General features: G+C 52.3%; 2 protein-coding genes and 3 non-coding genes across 6 annotated transcripts; 4 read left to right on the top strand and 1 right to left on the bottom strand.

Moving 5' to 3' along the window:
- The first annotated feature begins 1,973 nt into the window (after positions 1-1,973).
- Positions 1,974-9,495, top strand: NCL (nucleolin). Of its 2 annotated transcripts, none has more exons than XM_048954610.1 (15): positions 1,974-2,200; positions 2,713-2,820; positions 3,568-3,853; positions 4,147-4,299; positions 4,785-4,874; positions 5,062-5,145; positions 5,394-5,529; positions 5,875-6,011; positions 6,446-6,572; positions 6,691-6,824; positions 7,179-7,314; positions 7,414-7,565; positions 8,066-8,192; positions 8,592-8,818; positions 9,012-9,495. In XM_048954610.1, the coding sequence occupies exons 1-15, from the start codon at positions 2,183-2,185 to the stop codon at positions 9,092-9,094; spliced, it is 1,998 nt and encodes a 665-aa protein (XP_048810567.1). In that variant the 5' UTR covers positions 1,974-2,182; the 3' UTR covers positions 9,095-9,495. The 2 variants fall into 2 exon arrangements, with proteins under 2 accessions (XP_048810567.1, XP_048810566.1); XM_048954609.1 differs by having other exon boundaries at positions 1,975-2,200; positions 4,698-4,874.
- Positions 5,255-5,323, top strand: LOC125697952 (small nucleolar RNA SNORD82). Its single transcript, XR_007379024.1, has one exon. It is a non-coding gene; the product is annotated as a small nucleolar RNA SNORD82 (small nucleolar RNA).
- LOC125697953 (small nucleolar RNA SNORD20) lies at positions 7,694-7,770 on the top strand. Its single transcript, XR_007379025.1, has one exon. It is a non-coding gene; the product is annotated as a small nucleolar RNA SNORD20 (small nucleolar RNA).
- LOC125697949 (small nucleolar RNA SNORA75) lies at positions 8,338-8,484 on the top strand. The gene has a single exon (XR_007379021.1). It is a non-coding gene; the product is annotated as a small nucleolar RNA SNORA75 (small nucleolar RNA).
- Positions 9,496-10,627: 1,132 nt separating the features above from the next.
- B3GNT7 (UDP-GlcNAc:betaGal beta-1,3-N-acetylglucosaminyltransferase 7) lies at positions 10,628-15,388 on the bottom strand. The gene is made up of 2 exons (XM_048954639.1): positions 15,261-15,388; positions 10,628-13,075 (listed from the first exon to the last, which is right to left on the bottom strand). Exons 1-2 carry the CDS (start codon positions 15,269-15,271, stop codon positions 11,869-11,871), a joined length of 1,218 nt encoding a protein of 405 aa, XP_048810596.1. The 5' UTR covers positions 15,272-15,388; the 3' UTR covers positions 10,628-11,868.
- Positions 15,389-15,590: the final 202 nt, after the last annotated feature.

Raw genomic sequence — 15,590 nt, forward strand, 5'->3', positions numbered from 1 at the left:
CTCAGAAAGGATTTTCTAGAGGAAACAGCATCCTGAGCTCCCCATCCCAGGATGCAGACCACAAAATGTAACTTCCCAAAGCTGAACGTAGCAATAAAATCTGCTAGGATGTCACTTCTTCCACTCAGGATAACTGCTTTTCCAAGGCATGGTGCACCCAGGGAGCCCATTCTCCTGGGTGAGGCAGAAAGTGACAACTGGATATAAATTATATTAACAGGCCTTTTATTGGACAGATGCTCCACGATAAGACTATGGTAAGGGACAGAGAAAGTAATGAAGGCAAACGGTGCAGTGCCGTGGGGAGACAAATCAAATAAGGGTCTGACAGCACGGTCTGCACTTGTTTGCTCGGAGGGAATGGCTCTCAGCTCAGTGAAAATCACTGTCTCTGCATGTCTGGTCCCAAATTTATGTCCCAGTCTGGTTCACTTTTCTCCAGCCATGGGTTTTGAGAGTTCATTCATGAGATGACTATGGGGACATCCCCTGGGGAACACCAGCCAATGCTGGGCTCACAGGGCCAGGTGCCACCAGACCATTTCCAGGCACTGTACTGCTTTCTGCCCCACTGGTTCCTGGCTGTGCACTTTCTCAAAGAGCGATCCTTTGCTTTTTGGGGTCCCTCCTCCTCCACCTAAACAGCGTTTTTGCCACAAACGGAGCTGCTAAACCTGTTTTGGCCACATTACTCCATGCTGATGCTGCAGATGGCTGCAGCCCTGCCTTGGCCCTGAGGCTCCCTCTGAGCTGCGCTGCAGAGCTAACATGGGGCTTTGGTGCACCCTGGGCACCCAGGGATGGCTCCTGCAGCATGTGGAGGTTGGGAGTCTGAGTGATCATATTCCACAAGTGCGTGTGACAGACACAGTGATGCTAGCACTGTCCCCCTGCCCTACCTCTATTCCTCCCTATGGTGTCAGTCTGTCTGCAGGCTGGCAAGAGATTCCCGGGTCCCCCTGAGCATCCAGGGGTACCTCTTCACACCACATACGACTTCATTCATTCACAGTCCCCACCTCTTTTCTTTAGGTTTTCTCCCCCAGGTGAGGGGCTTTTCTCCAGCAGCCCTGAAAGGGCAGAGGGAATACGGGGGTGAGCCTGGAGCCCTGGGGACAGAGCTGGGCTCCAGTAATACCACACCGGGGGTGCAGTGCCAGGGGCTGCCCAGGACCATTTACACCCAATATTTCATGCACTGAAATAAAACCCCACAGAAATATTATCTCCCAATGAACAAATTCAGTGTCATCCATCGTGCGGACGCAGTTTATTTTTCTCCAAGGATAGGAGCACAGTTGGGGTCCTTCAAGGCAAGCATCACGCCAGCAGCTGCTCGCTCTCCTGCTTCAGGACTCACACTAGTGCTGCCGCAGCGCCGCAGAAGAGGGGTCGGTGCCGGAGCGGGGGTTAATATCGGGGCTGAGGGGCACGGGCAGAGCAAGACAGATTCCGACCCCATAATTTTGGAACCCCTGACCCCAGTGCCATAATTTAGGAGCTCCCGAATAAAACAGCAACCCCGTCCTCCCGTCCTCCCCCCCCCCCCCCCCTTCTAGTACCTGAGCAGCCTGGGAGCCAGCTCCCAGCTCCGTCAGGACTGCCGAGCCCTCCCGGTGCCCCCTACGCTCCTCCGCTGCCCCCTGCCCGGCCCCACCACGTGGCCCGCTGCCCGCCACGTGCTCTCCCGCGGTCCCGGACACGCCCGCTCTCCGCTAAGAGCTCCGTCCAATCAGAGCGCAGGCATCGAGCTGCCGCCTTCTTACTGGTCTCCCCACTTCCTCGAGGGCGGGCGTTAAGATCCCAAGTTCTCGTCCCACATCTCGCGAGCTTTCCACTTGCTGTACGCTGTAACGCGCTCTCCCGTTGGTTGATGATAAAGCCACGTCGATTGGCGAATGGGCTCGAGGGGCGGAAGCGGCGATTGGCCGCGCGGCGCGGCGCGAGCGCCGATTGGACGGAGCGGGGGCGGAGTGGGCGGGGCGAAGCCGAGGGCTAGGCAAGCCAGCGGAAGGGCCGTGCGCTCGCTCTTTCGTTTCAGTCCCCGGTCTGCATCGGCAGCGCCGCGCCGCCGCTCCCGGGGCCCGCTCCGTTCCCCGCCGTAACCCCCCCAGGGACGCACACTCCCGCCCCCCGAAGCAGTTCGGCCGCCGCCCCAGCGCCGCCAGGCACCGCCGCCATCATGGTGAAGCTCGCCAAGGTGAGGCCTTCGGGCGGGGCCTTCGGGCGCGGCGGGGCCTCCGGCTCTGAGCCCGCGGGGCCGGGCCCAAGGGGGGACCGGGGCTCGCCGCGCTTCTTCCCGCCGTCGCCAGCGCCGCGCGGCCGTTCCCGACCCTCTCGCCCGTTCTTTTTTCCTTCACAGTGAAAATGGCGGCGAGGGGAGGGGCGCGCGCGCGCGCGGTGGGAAAGGTTTCGAGCGCGCCCCCCTCCCCCTCCCCCGTTCTTCCTCCATGTTGGCGCGCGCGGGGCGGGAGGGGGGTCTGCGTAGGGGGGTCACGGAGCGGGGGGGGGGAAAGGGGGGGGGCGGCCACGTGGTGCAGCGGAGAGCGAACACGTGGGGGTGGGGGAGGAACGGGGACACCACGCGGGGAGCTCCGGGCCGGGCGGGGCGTGTTGGGCCGCCACGTGGTTGCGGTGATTGTCCGCCCCGCGGCGCGCCCGGTGCTTTTAGTTGTACCGCAACGCATTCTCACGGTCTCTTCTCTCCCGCAGACTCCCAAGAACCAAATGAAGCAGAAAAAAATGGCGCCTCCCCCCAAAAAGGTCGAGGAAAGCGAGGAGGAAGAGTCCTCCGATTTAGAGGAAAGCAGTGGGGAAGAGGTGAGCCGTCTGTGAAGCGCGTGCAGCCACGAGCTTCAGAAGTGGCTGAGAATTATGGGGGGATGTGGTGGGGAATCCACGCTGATAAACAGCTTGGGGGGATGTTCGTTGTACCTGAAGGATTAACTGGATTGCATAAGGAGAAAGCAGTGAGGGAAGAACTGGCTGAGCAGCTCAAGCCCTGCTTCCTGGCGTTGGAAGGACTGTGGGGATCTTAAAGCTGGTCTGAGTAGCTAAGAGTGAGTGAATGGTTAATTCATCAGCAGTAACTGATTTATTGCACACCTAATGCACAGGAGTAAAAACTTCAAGGTGTTGGTTCCTGTTGAAGGGAAGGAGGGATTGTTGGGATTGGTTCAGGAGCAGACAATTGCCGGATGTTTTGCTGTTAACCTGTTAAAAGCTGCTTTCAAGCTACAGTAATTCAACAGAATAGGCAAATAAGGTAAAAAGCAAAAATTAGTGTCAGAAAAATAAGTTTTAGATTGTAGTTATTATTAGTGTTTTAACTGAATTAATGGAATAGGCAGAACAGGTGCAGCAGTGGCACAGAAAAAGCAAGAATCTCAATTAATTTGGCGTAAGGAGCTAGTTACATGCTTGCTGCAGCTCCTAAAGTGCCAGCTTCATGAGTTCTGCAGAGTTCTAAATGGCTGTCAAGGCATAATATCACTGAGGGGTCACTTTCATTAGTTTGGTATCCCATCAGGGGCAGCACTAGTCTCACATTCAGTAAATCTCTTTCAGATGATGGTCCCTCCAAAGAAACAACAAAAAGCAGCAGTTACACCAGCCAAGAAGGCTGCTACCCCTGCAAAGAAGGCTGCCACTCCTGCAAAAAAGGCAGTGACGCCAGCCAAGAAGGCTGTGGCGACTCCAGCTAAAAAGGCTGTTGCTCCATCACCCAAAAAGGCTGCTGTCTTAGGCAAAGGAGCGAAAAATGGCAAGAATGCCAAGAAGCAAGAGAGCGAGGAAGAAGATGAAGATGATGAGGAAGATGACGAGGAAGATGAAGATGAAGAGGAGGAGTCTGGTAAGTTACTTTTGGAACTCATTTCTGTCTTTGTGAGTTGACCAAAGTTGGCTTGGTCTTGTAGGTGAAATTGATTACTTGTGAAGTTGACAGTGCAGCAAAATGCAGCATACAGAAGGGCAGGGAGGGAGGAAAGTTGGGGCTTTGGTAAATGTTGGAGAACTTTCCATACTGCAGCTGTGTTACTTGTAGTGTGTGCCACTCCTTTTGAGTTTTCTCGGATGAAGCAAAGGGCCTGGCAGAGTTTGAACACTGAGTGCTATGGATAAAGGCTTATTGTACTGTTGTGGTAGATGAGGAAGAGGAACCAGCAATGCCTGTGAAGCCTGCAGCCAAAAAATCCGCAGCAGCTGTACCAGCCAAAAAGCCTGCAGTTGTGCCAGCAAAGCAGGAATCTGAGGACGAGGAAGATGAAGAGGAGGATGAGGAGGACGAGGAGGATGAAGGTATGTGGTCCATAAAGCATTTAGAGAAACGAAAGGTTTGTAAAATATAGTTGTTAAAGTGTTGGATGCTTTCAGGGAGCTCAGTGGAGGGGTGGGTTAGTGGGAGTGATGCAGTGTGTCTGTGTCCAGTTAGTGCCCAGCTGCCTTTAGCTGGCAACCAGTGTCTGTCAGATATGGCAGGAGTGTTTATTTTTCTACTGTTGGGGAAAATGAAAACCTTAAGGGATGTTAGTGCAGTAAAAGCTGAGATACAGGCAGGACACTGAAACATTACAGAACTCTTCCTGAGAACATATAAGCTTCATGGGGAATACAAAACTGTAGAGCTGGGTGTTTTTTAGACTCAAAAATGGCTTCATCTGGAATGCTCCTGAAATCTCACACTCAACCTGTTGCAGAGTCTGAAGATGAGGCCATGGACACAACACCAGTTCCTGTGAAGAAACCTCCTCCAGCCAAGGCTGCTCCAGCTAAAGCCAAGGCAGAGTCTGAAGATGAGGAAGATGAAGAAGATGAGGATGAAGATGAGGATGAAGATGATGAAGAGGAGGATGAGGAAGAAAGTGAGGATGAAAGTGAGTTTATGTAACATAGTTTTCCATAATAGCCAAAAAAGTGTCTTTAGGACTGCAGAATTGTAATGCTGGCCTTCTGTTTGAGCAGTGAAGATTTTAATAGTCCTGTATTGATAGAGCGCAGGAGAAGCTGTTGTTCTGTTCATGTACTTCTATTTCAGTGTTGTTTCTTGTTCCCTAACCACAGAACCTGTCAAGGAAGCACCTGGAAAAAGGAAAAAAGAAATGGCCAACAAGAGTGCACCAGAGGCCAAGAAAAAGAAAACAGAAAGTAAGTGACGTGGGGTAACAAGTGATGCTCATTTGAGTTGTTGGACTGCTGGGTGAGGTGTGTAGAAATGGTGAAGGGGCTGTGGATGTTCAGTGTTTTCTTTTTCCTCAGCACAAATGATGATCAGAAGGGACTTAATACTGAAATGTGATGTCAGTTTTGAGCAAAACTGATGTGCTAATGCTGTTGGTAATCTAAATTCCAACTCTCTTCCTTTGCCTTACGTTCAAATGTCTCTTCATTCAAAGCACCTGCTTCAGCTTTCTCGCTCTTTGTGAAAAACTTGACCCCCACCAAGGACTATGAAGAACTGAGAACTGCCATCAAAGAATTCTTTGGCAAGAAAAATCTCCAGGTCTCAGAAGTCAGAATTGGTTCTTCCAAGTAAGTTCCTCTGTGGAATTGTGCTGCTTCTTTCTTTGACTTGGCAGCAGTTCATGTGGATGGCTGTGAGCTAATTCCCTTTGGGGTGCTGGAGTGCTTGTTGGATAGCAAATGGAAGCTGGAAGAGGGACTGGAATGCGTGTAGTGCTGATGGTGGTGGTGTACTTCAGGTGTGCACTAATCCCTAAAGGGAGAGCTGCTGTTCTCTGCTGCTACTTATCTGTGCTGGCCTGCCTTTGTTTTTATTGACACTTTAGCTTGACCACAGTCCCCTGTTCTTGCTTTCTGTATGTGTTTGTTATTAGAAATAGATCAGCTTAAACAGTGAAGCTGCTCTTCTTTCAGGCGGTTTGGCTACGTGGATTTCTTATCTGCTGAAGATATGGATAAAGCTCTTCAGCTGAATGGAAAGAAGCTGATGGGTTTGGAAATCAAACTGGAAAAAGCAAAGAGCAAAGAAAGTCTTAAAGAAAATAAGAAAGGTAGGACTCAGTTCTGAGTTATCTGCACGTTGAAGAAAGGTGGGTGGCATTACTAATGGCTGCTGTGCTGCTCTTAAAAGACATTTCCCTGGTCTGATCCCTGTGTCGTAGTTTCTTGAGTGCTAAAATGGCTGTGCAAGTTCTGACTTGCAAATCTGAAACACTGAGCTGGAAGGAAGTAGTGTAAGTACATAGTAAGTGCATGAGGAGGGCATGTGGTCCTGTCCTAAGCTTTAGGAGCTGTATTCAGACTTCAGTGCCTTTAGGGAAACAACATAATGGTAACCTAATTAATTTTTGCTCTTGCTTTTTCTGCTTTCGGGACTACAAATCTGTACTGTTAGGTTTTTTTTTCTGCTGGATTTATTTGGTCTGTCTGCTTGTCGAGAAGGGATATGGAGCAGATGGTGAGAACTTCTCTTTCCTCTTTGCAGAGAGAGATGCTAGAACACTGTTTGTGAAGAATCTGCCCTACCGTGTAACTGAAGAGGAAATGAAAAATGTGTTTGAAAATGCTGTAGAGGTCCGACTAGTACTTAACAAGGAAGGGAGCAGCAAGGGGTATGTAGAGAAACTGTGAAGTGTTTGCTGTTACTGCATTTTGATGTGTTCAGGTATTCAATCCTGAACTTAAGGATTAATTTCCTTGTGGGAATGACTGTCGCTTTCTTTGTTGTAGGATGGCCTATATTGAATTCAAAACAGAAGCTGAGGCAGAAAAAGCACTGGAGGAGAAACAAGGCACGGAGGTTGATGGTCGTGCCATGGTCATTGATTACACTGGTGAGAAGAGCCAACAAGAAAATCAGAAAGGTGTGTTTTCAGATTAATAGTGTGTGTGCAGAGGGCAGGACTTGGCTTGTGTCAGAAGCTTGCTGGGGACAGAATGACTTGAAGCACTGCAGCAAAGCTGTGAGATAATGGGCAGGAGCCTTTTCCCTTCCTTGTGCTCCACATGGCATGCACTGCAGGTTTCTCCTGCATGTTTCTGACAAAAAAGGGCAGTTAGTCCAGGTGACCAGGCATTGGTTCTTGGCTTTGTGCCTCACCTCAAAGTGGGAAAGGGGGTGCAACAGCTGCCATCTCCTTAGGAGGGCACTTTGTGCCCAGAGGTAGAGAGCTCTCCCTCTCTAAGCTTGGACTTGACTCATTGTGTTTCCTTTCTAGGAGGTGGAGAGAGGGAGTCGAAGACACTGATTGTGAACAACCTGTCCTATGCTGCCTCAGAAGAAACTCTGCAGGAACTGTTTAAAAAAGCTACTTCCATCAAGATGCCACAAAACAACCAGGGCAGGCCTAAAGGGTATGTTTATAACTGAGTCCTCAGTTGGCATGGTGAATGCCTTACCTCTGCTGGTGTGCTGTGCCTCCCAAGCTGACTGAAACCTTCCTCTTCAAATAGGTATGCATTTGTAGAATTTCCCACAGCCGAGGATGCTAAAGAGGCATTGAATTCCTGTAACAACACAGAAATTGAAGGCAGAGCAATCAGGCTGGAATTCAGTTCACCATCGTGGCAGAAAGGGAACATGAATGCAAGAGGAGGATTTAACCGTAAGTGTTCCGTGCCTGATTACTTGATCCTGTGGTAGGAGTGTGCAATTCCTGCCAACTTTTGTCTGCTTCAAGAAACAAACAAAAACACAACAGCAAACAACTGTGAAAGACATGAGCGGATGTGCTGGATGTGATGACTGATTATCTGAAATGCTGATGAAACGATTTCTAAAGTCCTCTAGATAGTCAAGTGCTGATCCAGCAGTGTCTGTTACCCTGTTAATGTCTGTACTGATTCACTTGTATCTATGGGAGGATGAAAGTGTGTAGAGAATGAATTTGATGGTACCAAGTGGGTCCATTTGGAGGCACTTGGATGTAAGGTTCTGTTTGCAGTTCAGAGAGTTTTCAAGGTCATCTACCTTTGGGTGCCTCAGCCTCCTTTAAAGGAAAAAGCCCTGGGAGCTGTTGTTGGAGTCGGTAATGCAGGCCGAATGCGGTGTTGAGAAATTAATGGTAGCTTTGCTCAGACTGATCTCTGAATGTTCTTTCCACAGAACAAAGCAAAACATTGTTTGTCAGAGGCCTTTCTGAGGACACAACAGAGGAGACGCTAAGAGAATCGTTTGAAGGCTCTATAAGTGCTCGAATAGTCACAGACAGGGACACGGGCTCTTCTAAAGGGTACGTTAAGCACCACGGGGGTTCCTGCAGGAGAAAAACATCTGTGGTGCAGGGTGTATCTAAGGCTTGTGTAGGTGATTCTTAGGAGACAGTAGATGGTGTGGAACTAGAGGAAGGGGGGCATGTAGCTGTGGTTGGGCAGCCTCACTTCTCAATGAGCTCCTTCCTGCCGACAGATCCGTGGCAGCCTATGGATTCGCACGAGAAGGACATTAACAGCTGGGTAGTGGCACACTCACAACGTGGTTACATCAGTTGTGATTAGCCGCTTACTGGTTTACAAGGAACAGTTCCAGATGCTACTGTTACCTAAGGGATTGCTGTCAAGTGCCAGTAGGTGGTGCTACGGTTCATGGGTTGCGTGTGGTTTGACTGTCTTTCTCTTAATCCACTGCCTAGGTTTGGGTTTGTGGACTTCAGCTCCCCAGAAGATGCCAAAGCAGCTAAAGAGGCTATGGAGGATGGAGAGATAGATGGAAACAAAGTGATCCTTGATTTTGCCAAACCAAAGGGTGAATTTCAGCGTGGTGGTGGATTTGGTGGTGGATTTGGTGGTCGTGGTGGCAGAGGAGGCCGAGGAGGAAGAGGTGGATTTGGAGGCAGAGGTGGTGGCAGAGGTTTTGGAGGTAAGTAACCTTCTTCTAAGGCCCGTAGTCAAAAATCAGCTGAAGCTGTTCTTGGGGTTACAGGGTGCTGCCACCATAGAGTGCTGGATGTGAATTTATTTTCTGTCCTGTACCAGGGAGGGGTTTGGAAAGGTAGTGGTGACTGTAGGGGGAGCCATGCATCTTTGTTTCCTGATACATTCTCTTTTTATAGGCAGAGGAGGAGGTGGCTTCCGAGGAGGCAGAGGAGGAGGTGGAGATCACAAGCCACAAGGGAAGAAGATCAAGTTTGAATAAACTTCCCTTTTCCTTTCCCTTCTCTTGATCTCTGAGACTATCTGAAAGGACTCCAGGGGTTTTTATTCTCCTTTTATCTTGGCGGAGCCTTCGGAGGACATTCCAAGGTGCAAAGGAGTACTGTGAGCCACTTGGAAGAAAGAATTTTCATTTCAAGGAAGAACAGCAAGCTATTTTGACTGCTTGCATATTCAAGTGAACTTTTTAACAGAAATGAGCGCTAGCTGTGGGAATTTACCCTTTGTCTGTGAGTTGTCTTGAATTTATAATGTTTTACCCATGTACAAAAATATTTTTTTTCCTATAAACTTCTGTAGCATTTTTTTGCTGTAAAAATGCAGAATGTTTTATCATTTGTGCTTCAGCACCCTGTCTTGGACAGATTAAAGGACCTAAACTGGTTCGTGTTAATTCTGTGCCACTACAACAGGGCCTGTGACAAAGTCTGGCTGGAGGCTTCCTGCTTTAGGGTCGCTCTGATCAGTGCAGGCAGCATCCTGCTTTGGCTTTGGCCTGCTCTGTCCCCCCTTCCCCTCTACAGGGACTATGCTTTACACAAGGAAGTGTTTCCCTGGACTGCAGCTACTCTTACCCTCTTTCAGAAGGACAGTCAGGCTGTCTGTGTTTTATTTCATCCAAAACTGGTACTGGCCTTCTTTCCTGTTGCCTCCTTGGAGTTGAGGCAGTGTCTTGAAGCACAGTAGGGGAAGTAACTTGCCTGTCACCAGTGTTGGTCTGGACATGGGCCAACTCCTGCACCTCTCTCTTTGGCACAGCCCTGATGTCATGTCTTGCCCAGGGCCTTGGCTGCTGTCCTGCTGCTGTTGGTGGGGCACAATGCTGCCTTTGAGTGATGCAGCGTGCTGGTACAGAAGGCAGGAGGGCAGCTGCTGCTCTTTCAAACACGGGCAGTGTTGCTGACAGCAGGGCGAAGCTGACACAGAGCTGGCACTGTGGCTGCAGCTTTAGGTCCTGCTGAAAGCCGCTCTGGCTCTGACCTGCGGTCCAACCCTGTGCCACTCCAGGCATCTCCCCAGCTCGGCGCTGACCTTCTGCCCTAGTGGAGCAGGGCGAGCGTAGCGCCTGCTGCCTGCCGCTTCCCTTCGCGCATGGCATCCCACGTGAGCGCCGGCCGTACGCAGAAAGTAGCGGCATTTGGCGGCTGGAGCAGCGCCGCAGAGCGTAGAAAACCCCATTTCCGAAGGGCTGCGTGCAGCACCGCTCGCCCCGCTGCCATCAGCCATTTTATTTCGGAGGCTGCGCGCCGGCCCGGCGGCAAATGGTCGGAGCGCGGCGGCGGAGCGGGCAGCAGAGGGCGGCAGCAGAGCGGCACCGGGCTGCGGGCTGCGCCGACGGGAGGGAAAGGATGAGAGGGGATCTCCTCGTAAGGCTTTACTTCTCTCCCCTCCGGCCCAGCTAAGGCTGTGCCCTTCGACCACCGTGGCCCGTGACCGCGTTTTGTTCCCAACCATCCAGGCTGTCCTGGCCAGCAGAAACCTGCTAGCAACGACACGAGGTGAAGGCTTGGTTTTTTTCTTTCTTTGAACCCTTTCTTCTTTTAACCTTTATTTTTCTGAAGCTAAAATATTCACCGAATCTACGCGGTTCCTGTTTCCCTCCAGGTGAAGAGCAGCGCTGACAGATCTCTGCGTGCTGCTCTGTGCCCCCATGGATGGGATGAGCACACAGCTGTACCCCACAGCAATGACAGCCGTCACCTCAGGAAGTGCCCCAGGTGAACCCAGGTGAACAGCAGTGAGCCCTGCACCCAGCGGTGCCCTCGGGCCCTGCAGGTACCCGGGGCTGTGGCTCCTCTGGATGCATCATAAATCAATGTCACCATAAACGGAACATCACCAAACATCATCATTTAGCCCCCAGCGCCGCCACCAATAGCCAAGCCCAGGACACAAATGAGCTCTTTCTCTTTTTTCCCTTCAAATCTGCAGCTCATCCCAGCAGATGAAGGACATCTGCAGAGGAGAAGTGGTGTGGCTTGGCACCACAGTGCCTCCTTTGGCTGCTGTACACCCCTTCTTGTTTGTTTTCTAACCTGAGGAACATACAGACTTGGAGTGAATGAAACAGGCACTTTTCCAAAACACATTAAGAAAAGGAGGGGGAAAAAAAAAAGGCACTGCACAGGGGGACCTTTGAGGTAGTAGAAATTTTTTCCTTTCAATGTCTGGCACCAGAGAAGGAGAGAGAGAGAGAAGAGAGCAAGCACACACATGTGTGCGTTTCGCCGTGCGTGTTCAGGGCTGCGGATGTGGCTGTGTACATCCACAGCATGCAGGGACACGGGGGTGTGCAACCCTGCACTTGGCGATGGCAGGGTGTGCCCACCCTGTGTCCCCCCACATGACACACCACAGAGGAGGCGTTTCAGGTACAGATACAATCCCCTTTGCTTCTGAGCAGTGTTCACGTGCACGTAGACCACTGACCCCCTTGGAGCAGATTTCCTGGGTAGCCAGACCCTAAACATCCAGCACAAATCCCCTCCTGCCTCCCCCAGCCCCACCTGGAGGTGGTACCTATTGCAGGGCACAGACCTCTCTTTCTCTCCCTTCCCTCTTTGTGCTAGGATTTCTCTTTTTTCTCTTTTTTCCCTTTCTTCATTTTCAGCAACCCCCAACCCAGCTGGAGATAGGCGAACCACATTACAGTACAGGAACAACCACCATCACAAGCCTTGCCATGCCACAAGCAGAGGCTCACTGCGTCCCACTTGTTATGTCCCCACTCAGTCCCAGCTCTCCAGAGAGAATGAGCTAAAGGACATTGAGTTTTCTTGAGCACGTCAAGTTACTGTGCACCAAGTCCCACATTTGGATCAAATCTGGAGGCAGCAGTTTATGAACCACTAACATACTCCGGAAAAAACACGGCTCCTTGTTCATCTTGCTGTTCTTGTTCTTCACGATGCCAAAAGTTTTGAAGCCCTCGTGCCCAACGGGCGATACCTTGAGGACCTCCAAGCACATCCCTAGGAAGACGTCGTCAATGGGGTACAGCTCCAGCGTCTCTGAGGCCTTGTGCAGCCTCTTGGCCAACGGTCCGTCCATGACGAAGCCTCCACCACCCGCGTAGGGCGGGTAGATGCTTTTGTTGTAGAGAGCACTGGGGATGTAGTACTTGTTCTCCTTCCTCCGGATCGGCCTGGCATTGTAGAGGACGTCCCCCACAAAGACGTCCTCTCCCTCCTTCTTGTCCTCCAGGAACTCCAGGATGTTGTCGGGACTCACAAACACGTCGTCGTCCCCTTTGAAGATGAAGCGGACGTTGTCGCAGTAGATGTTCAACCACTTCAAGAAGTGGACCTCTTTGAGCGTGAGATTGAAGAAGCTGTCCAGGAAATCCCACTGCAAGATGTCCCCATAGATGTGGTTCTCGTAATCCAGCAGCTTCTGGTAGTTGGCTCTCTCCTCTTCCTTGGAGGCCGTGCCCAATAGGAAGAGCGTCCTGACCTTCTTGCCCCCCACTTCCTTCTGCTTGCCCCACGTCCTCCGGATGGCCTCGCGGCGGTCGTGCTGCGTGATGATGGACTTGACCACGATGAGCAGGTAGACGTCCTCGCTGCACTTCTCGGGGTGGTTGATCAGCATGGGGAAGTAGCGGCAGTGCCGGTAGAGCAGGAACTGCTGGAAGTTGGGCTCCAGCCCTTTGAACCAGTCCAGTTTGCTCAAGTTCTGGTTGGCTGAGCAGTTGGTAGTGGTGATGTCCCATGATTTCACCTGCCTCTCTGTCATGCCTCCGTCCTCTTCCTTGCCTGGAGCTTTTTCCTTTTTGTTTTTCCAGAAGGCGCTGGTGATGGAGAAGGTGTTGTCTCTCTTCTGTGTTTTCAGGGGCTCTGGGGTAGGCAGTTCCTTCTGCTGCTGGCCCTGCAGGAACTGGCTGGGGGCCATTCCCCGCTGCAGCACTGTCACCGTGATCACCAGCAGGAAGGACAGGCAGACTGTTTTGTAGATGGTCTTCCTCCTACAGGGACGAGATAGGAGTAAGGAGAGGAAAACAGCGGTGGGAGGCTCATCTGAAGGAACTGGGGGCCATCATGGGAAGCCACAAACCCTGCAGCCCAAAAGAGACCCAGTGATTGCTGCCGCACCCAATAACCCCCCCAGCTACTGCCCCATGTATACCAAAGCCAGGCAGGTTTGTGCCCCGAGCACCTGGCTGCCCCCCAGCTGGCTCTGCTGCACCAATTTCCTCTGCTCTTGGGTGCCCCAGGGCTGGGGACGGCACTGCATTAGGGATCATCCGAGCAGCCCAACGGTGGTGGAAAAATACCACTAGGCTGCCTAGGAACCTGCAGAAACATCCCTGAGGTTTGCAGCTGGGTGCCCAATACATCCTTAATAAGAACAGAACAAAGAAACAGCAATAGTGGGGCAGGAAAACAGGAGCTGGCCACAGCTGTGAGTATGCACTGCAGGAATGTGCCCAAAGCAAAGGCAGTGTGGGATCCCCGGGCAGCCCTGACCTCACCCGGACCCAGCAGCATAGAGCTGTGATGTCCTTTAGCCCCACTCTGTACCAGGAACACTTGAAAACAGTTACATAGACAACTGCACACATAGGTGAGCACATGACGTACCTACACTTCAGTATATATTGCTTTACCTGGAGCAATTTCTACTACATTTGGGAACCTCCCTGCCCTGAAATACTACAACCTGAAATAGATCATCATCACCACTGTCACACCCCCGTGGGACAGGTGACACTCGCAGGTGGCAATAGGGACTATGAAATGAGGAACCTCAAACTGGGAGCTGGGGACTCCTGGCTCTGGTTTTGCCCTTCAGCACAAGGAACATTTTCAGCCTCATATTTACATGAGAAAAGCATGAATGCTATTGGAGACCGTGAGGGCACGCATGGAAATGAGCAATTACCAGCAAATGGAGAGCTCCCATTTGGTTTTATATGTGGGCACTCACCTGAGACTGATGAGGGAGCAGCCCCAATTCCGCCCCACTGCCTTTAACCTTCTGTGATCCCCACTCAAAGGTTGTTCTCAGAAACCCTTTGCTTCCAATGTGGCAGCAGTTTAATCCCATTTGGACCCCAGGGTCAGAACCTCTCCCCATCACCTGCCCCACAGCACCTGGGTTTCTCTCAGAATAACCCCACTGCGCTGATCCTGGCCTGGGAAAGCAATGGGGACGTGTGGACCCTGAGCCACAACCATGGGCGATTTCCACTCCAAACCCAGCATTTCACAGGGCCAAGGATTAATAACCATACGCTGGGCTTTCCTGACCTCCAGCCCTTCTGCCCTTTGGTTTCCTGAGGTGGGAATCACGTTATGGGGTCAAGACCCCACTCTGCTCTCCCAAGACCCCACACCCACCAATTTGCTGAATGCGATGGTGAGGCAGCATCTGGGGTCCACCATGGCACGGGAATTGCTGTGCCCAGCCCCAGAGCCTCCTCATATCCACACCACATCCCCAGCACCATCATCGAGTCCCTGGGCACCACCAGCCATCCTGGTCGGGCTCTCACTGGCCCCAACCGGCCCCACTGGTGTCGGTGCTGTCGAGGGCACGTTGAGGGCATTGGATACACTCCTGCAATTTTGCCTTTTCTCCCCCAAGGAAAGCTCAAAGCGTCGCTGTGATTTGGCCACAGCGGTGTGCGGAGAGACCGGGAGGTGGGGAGGTCGCCCTATGGGTGGCGATGCTGCGGAGACTCCGAGCGCTCAGGGCTTTTCGTCCTCTCTCCCCGTCGGGGCACATTGCCACTGTTGAGCCGCATGAAAACCCCTTTAAGCACCCGAGGATCGCTCTGTTTGGCTTTTCCCGGCCCCTTAATTAGAGGCGAAGGGGCAGCGGCAGCAGCACAGAGCCCTTCTGTTGGCGCTGCCAACGGCCGAAACACCGCAGTCGGGTGGAGAAACCCCGAAGCCCTCCAAAAAAAAGCAGCTGAACGGATCCCCGACCCGTTGTTCCTCACCCGCCGCCCTCTCAACTCCGTGCTCCCGACTCTCCGTCCCCAACCCGCGATGCCACCGACGCGTCCCCTCGGTGCGACAAGAGCGCAGGGCTGGGGATGCAGAGAGCTGAGCCCCCCGGCTGCGTCCCGGCACGGAGCGACCCTCTGGGACGTGGGGACGTGGGACAGCCGCCACCCTTTCCCTCCCCCCCCCTCTGACACTCACCACTGGAACATGCTGGGAGCGGGACGCGGTCCGTGCGCTCTGCCCTCTTCCTTTTCCTCTTTCCCCGGTTTTGATTTTTTTTTCCTTTTTCCCTTTTCCCTCCCCTCTCAACGAGGTGGAGCCAAGGGGGACGGACCGGCAGGTAGCTTAACTCTTGCCCTGCCCCTCTGCCCACCCCCCGCCGCCGCCTTTCCGTCCCAAGAGCCGGGCTGGGAAACCCGCAGGAAATCTTTTGGTCTATTTCCCCTCCTGCTCCACGGAGACACCTCAACCTCTTCCCAAAGCCCCCATATTCCTCCCGGGGGACCCACGCTGCCCTCTCCTCTCAAA

This window comes from Lagopus muta, chromosome 9 (genome assembly GCF_023343835.1).
Source record: "Lagopus muta isolate bLagMut1 chromosome 9, bLagMut1 primary, whole genome shotgun sequence".
Taxonomy (NCBI): Eukaryota; Metazoa; Chordata; class Aves; order Galliformes; family Phasianidae; genus Lagopus; species Lagopus muta.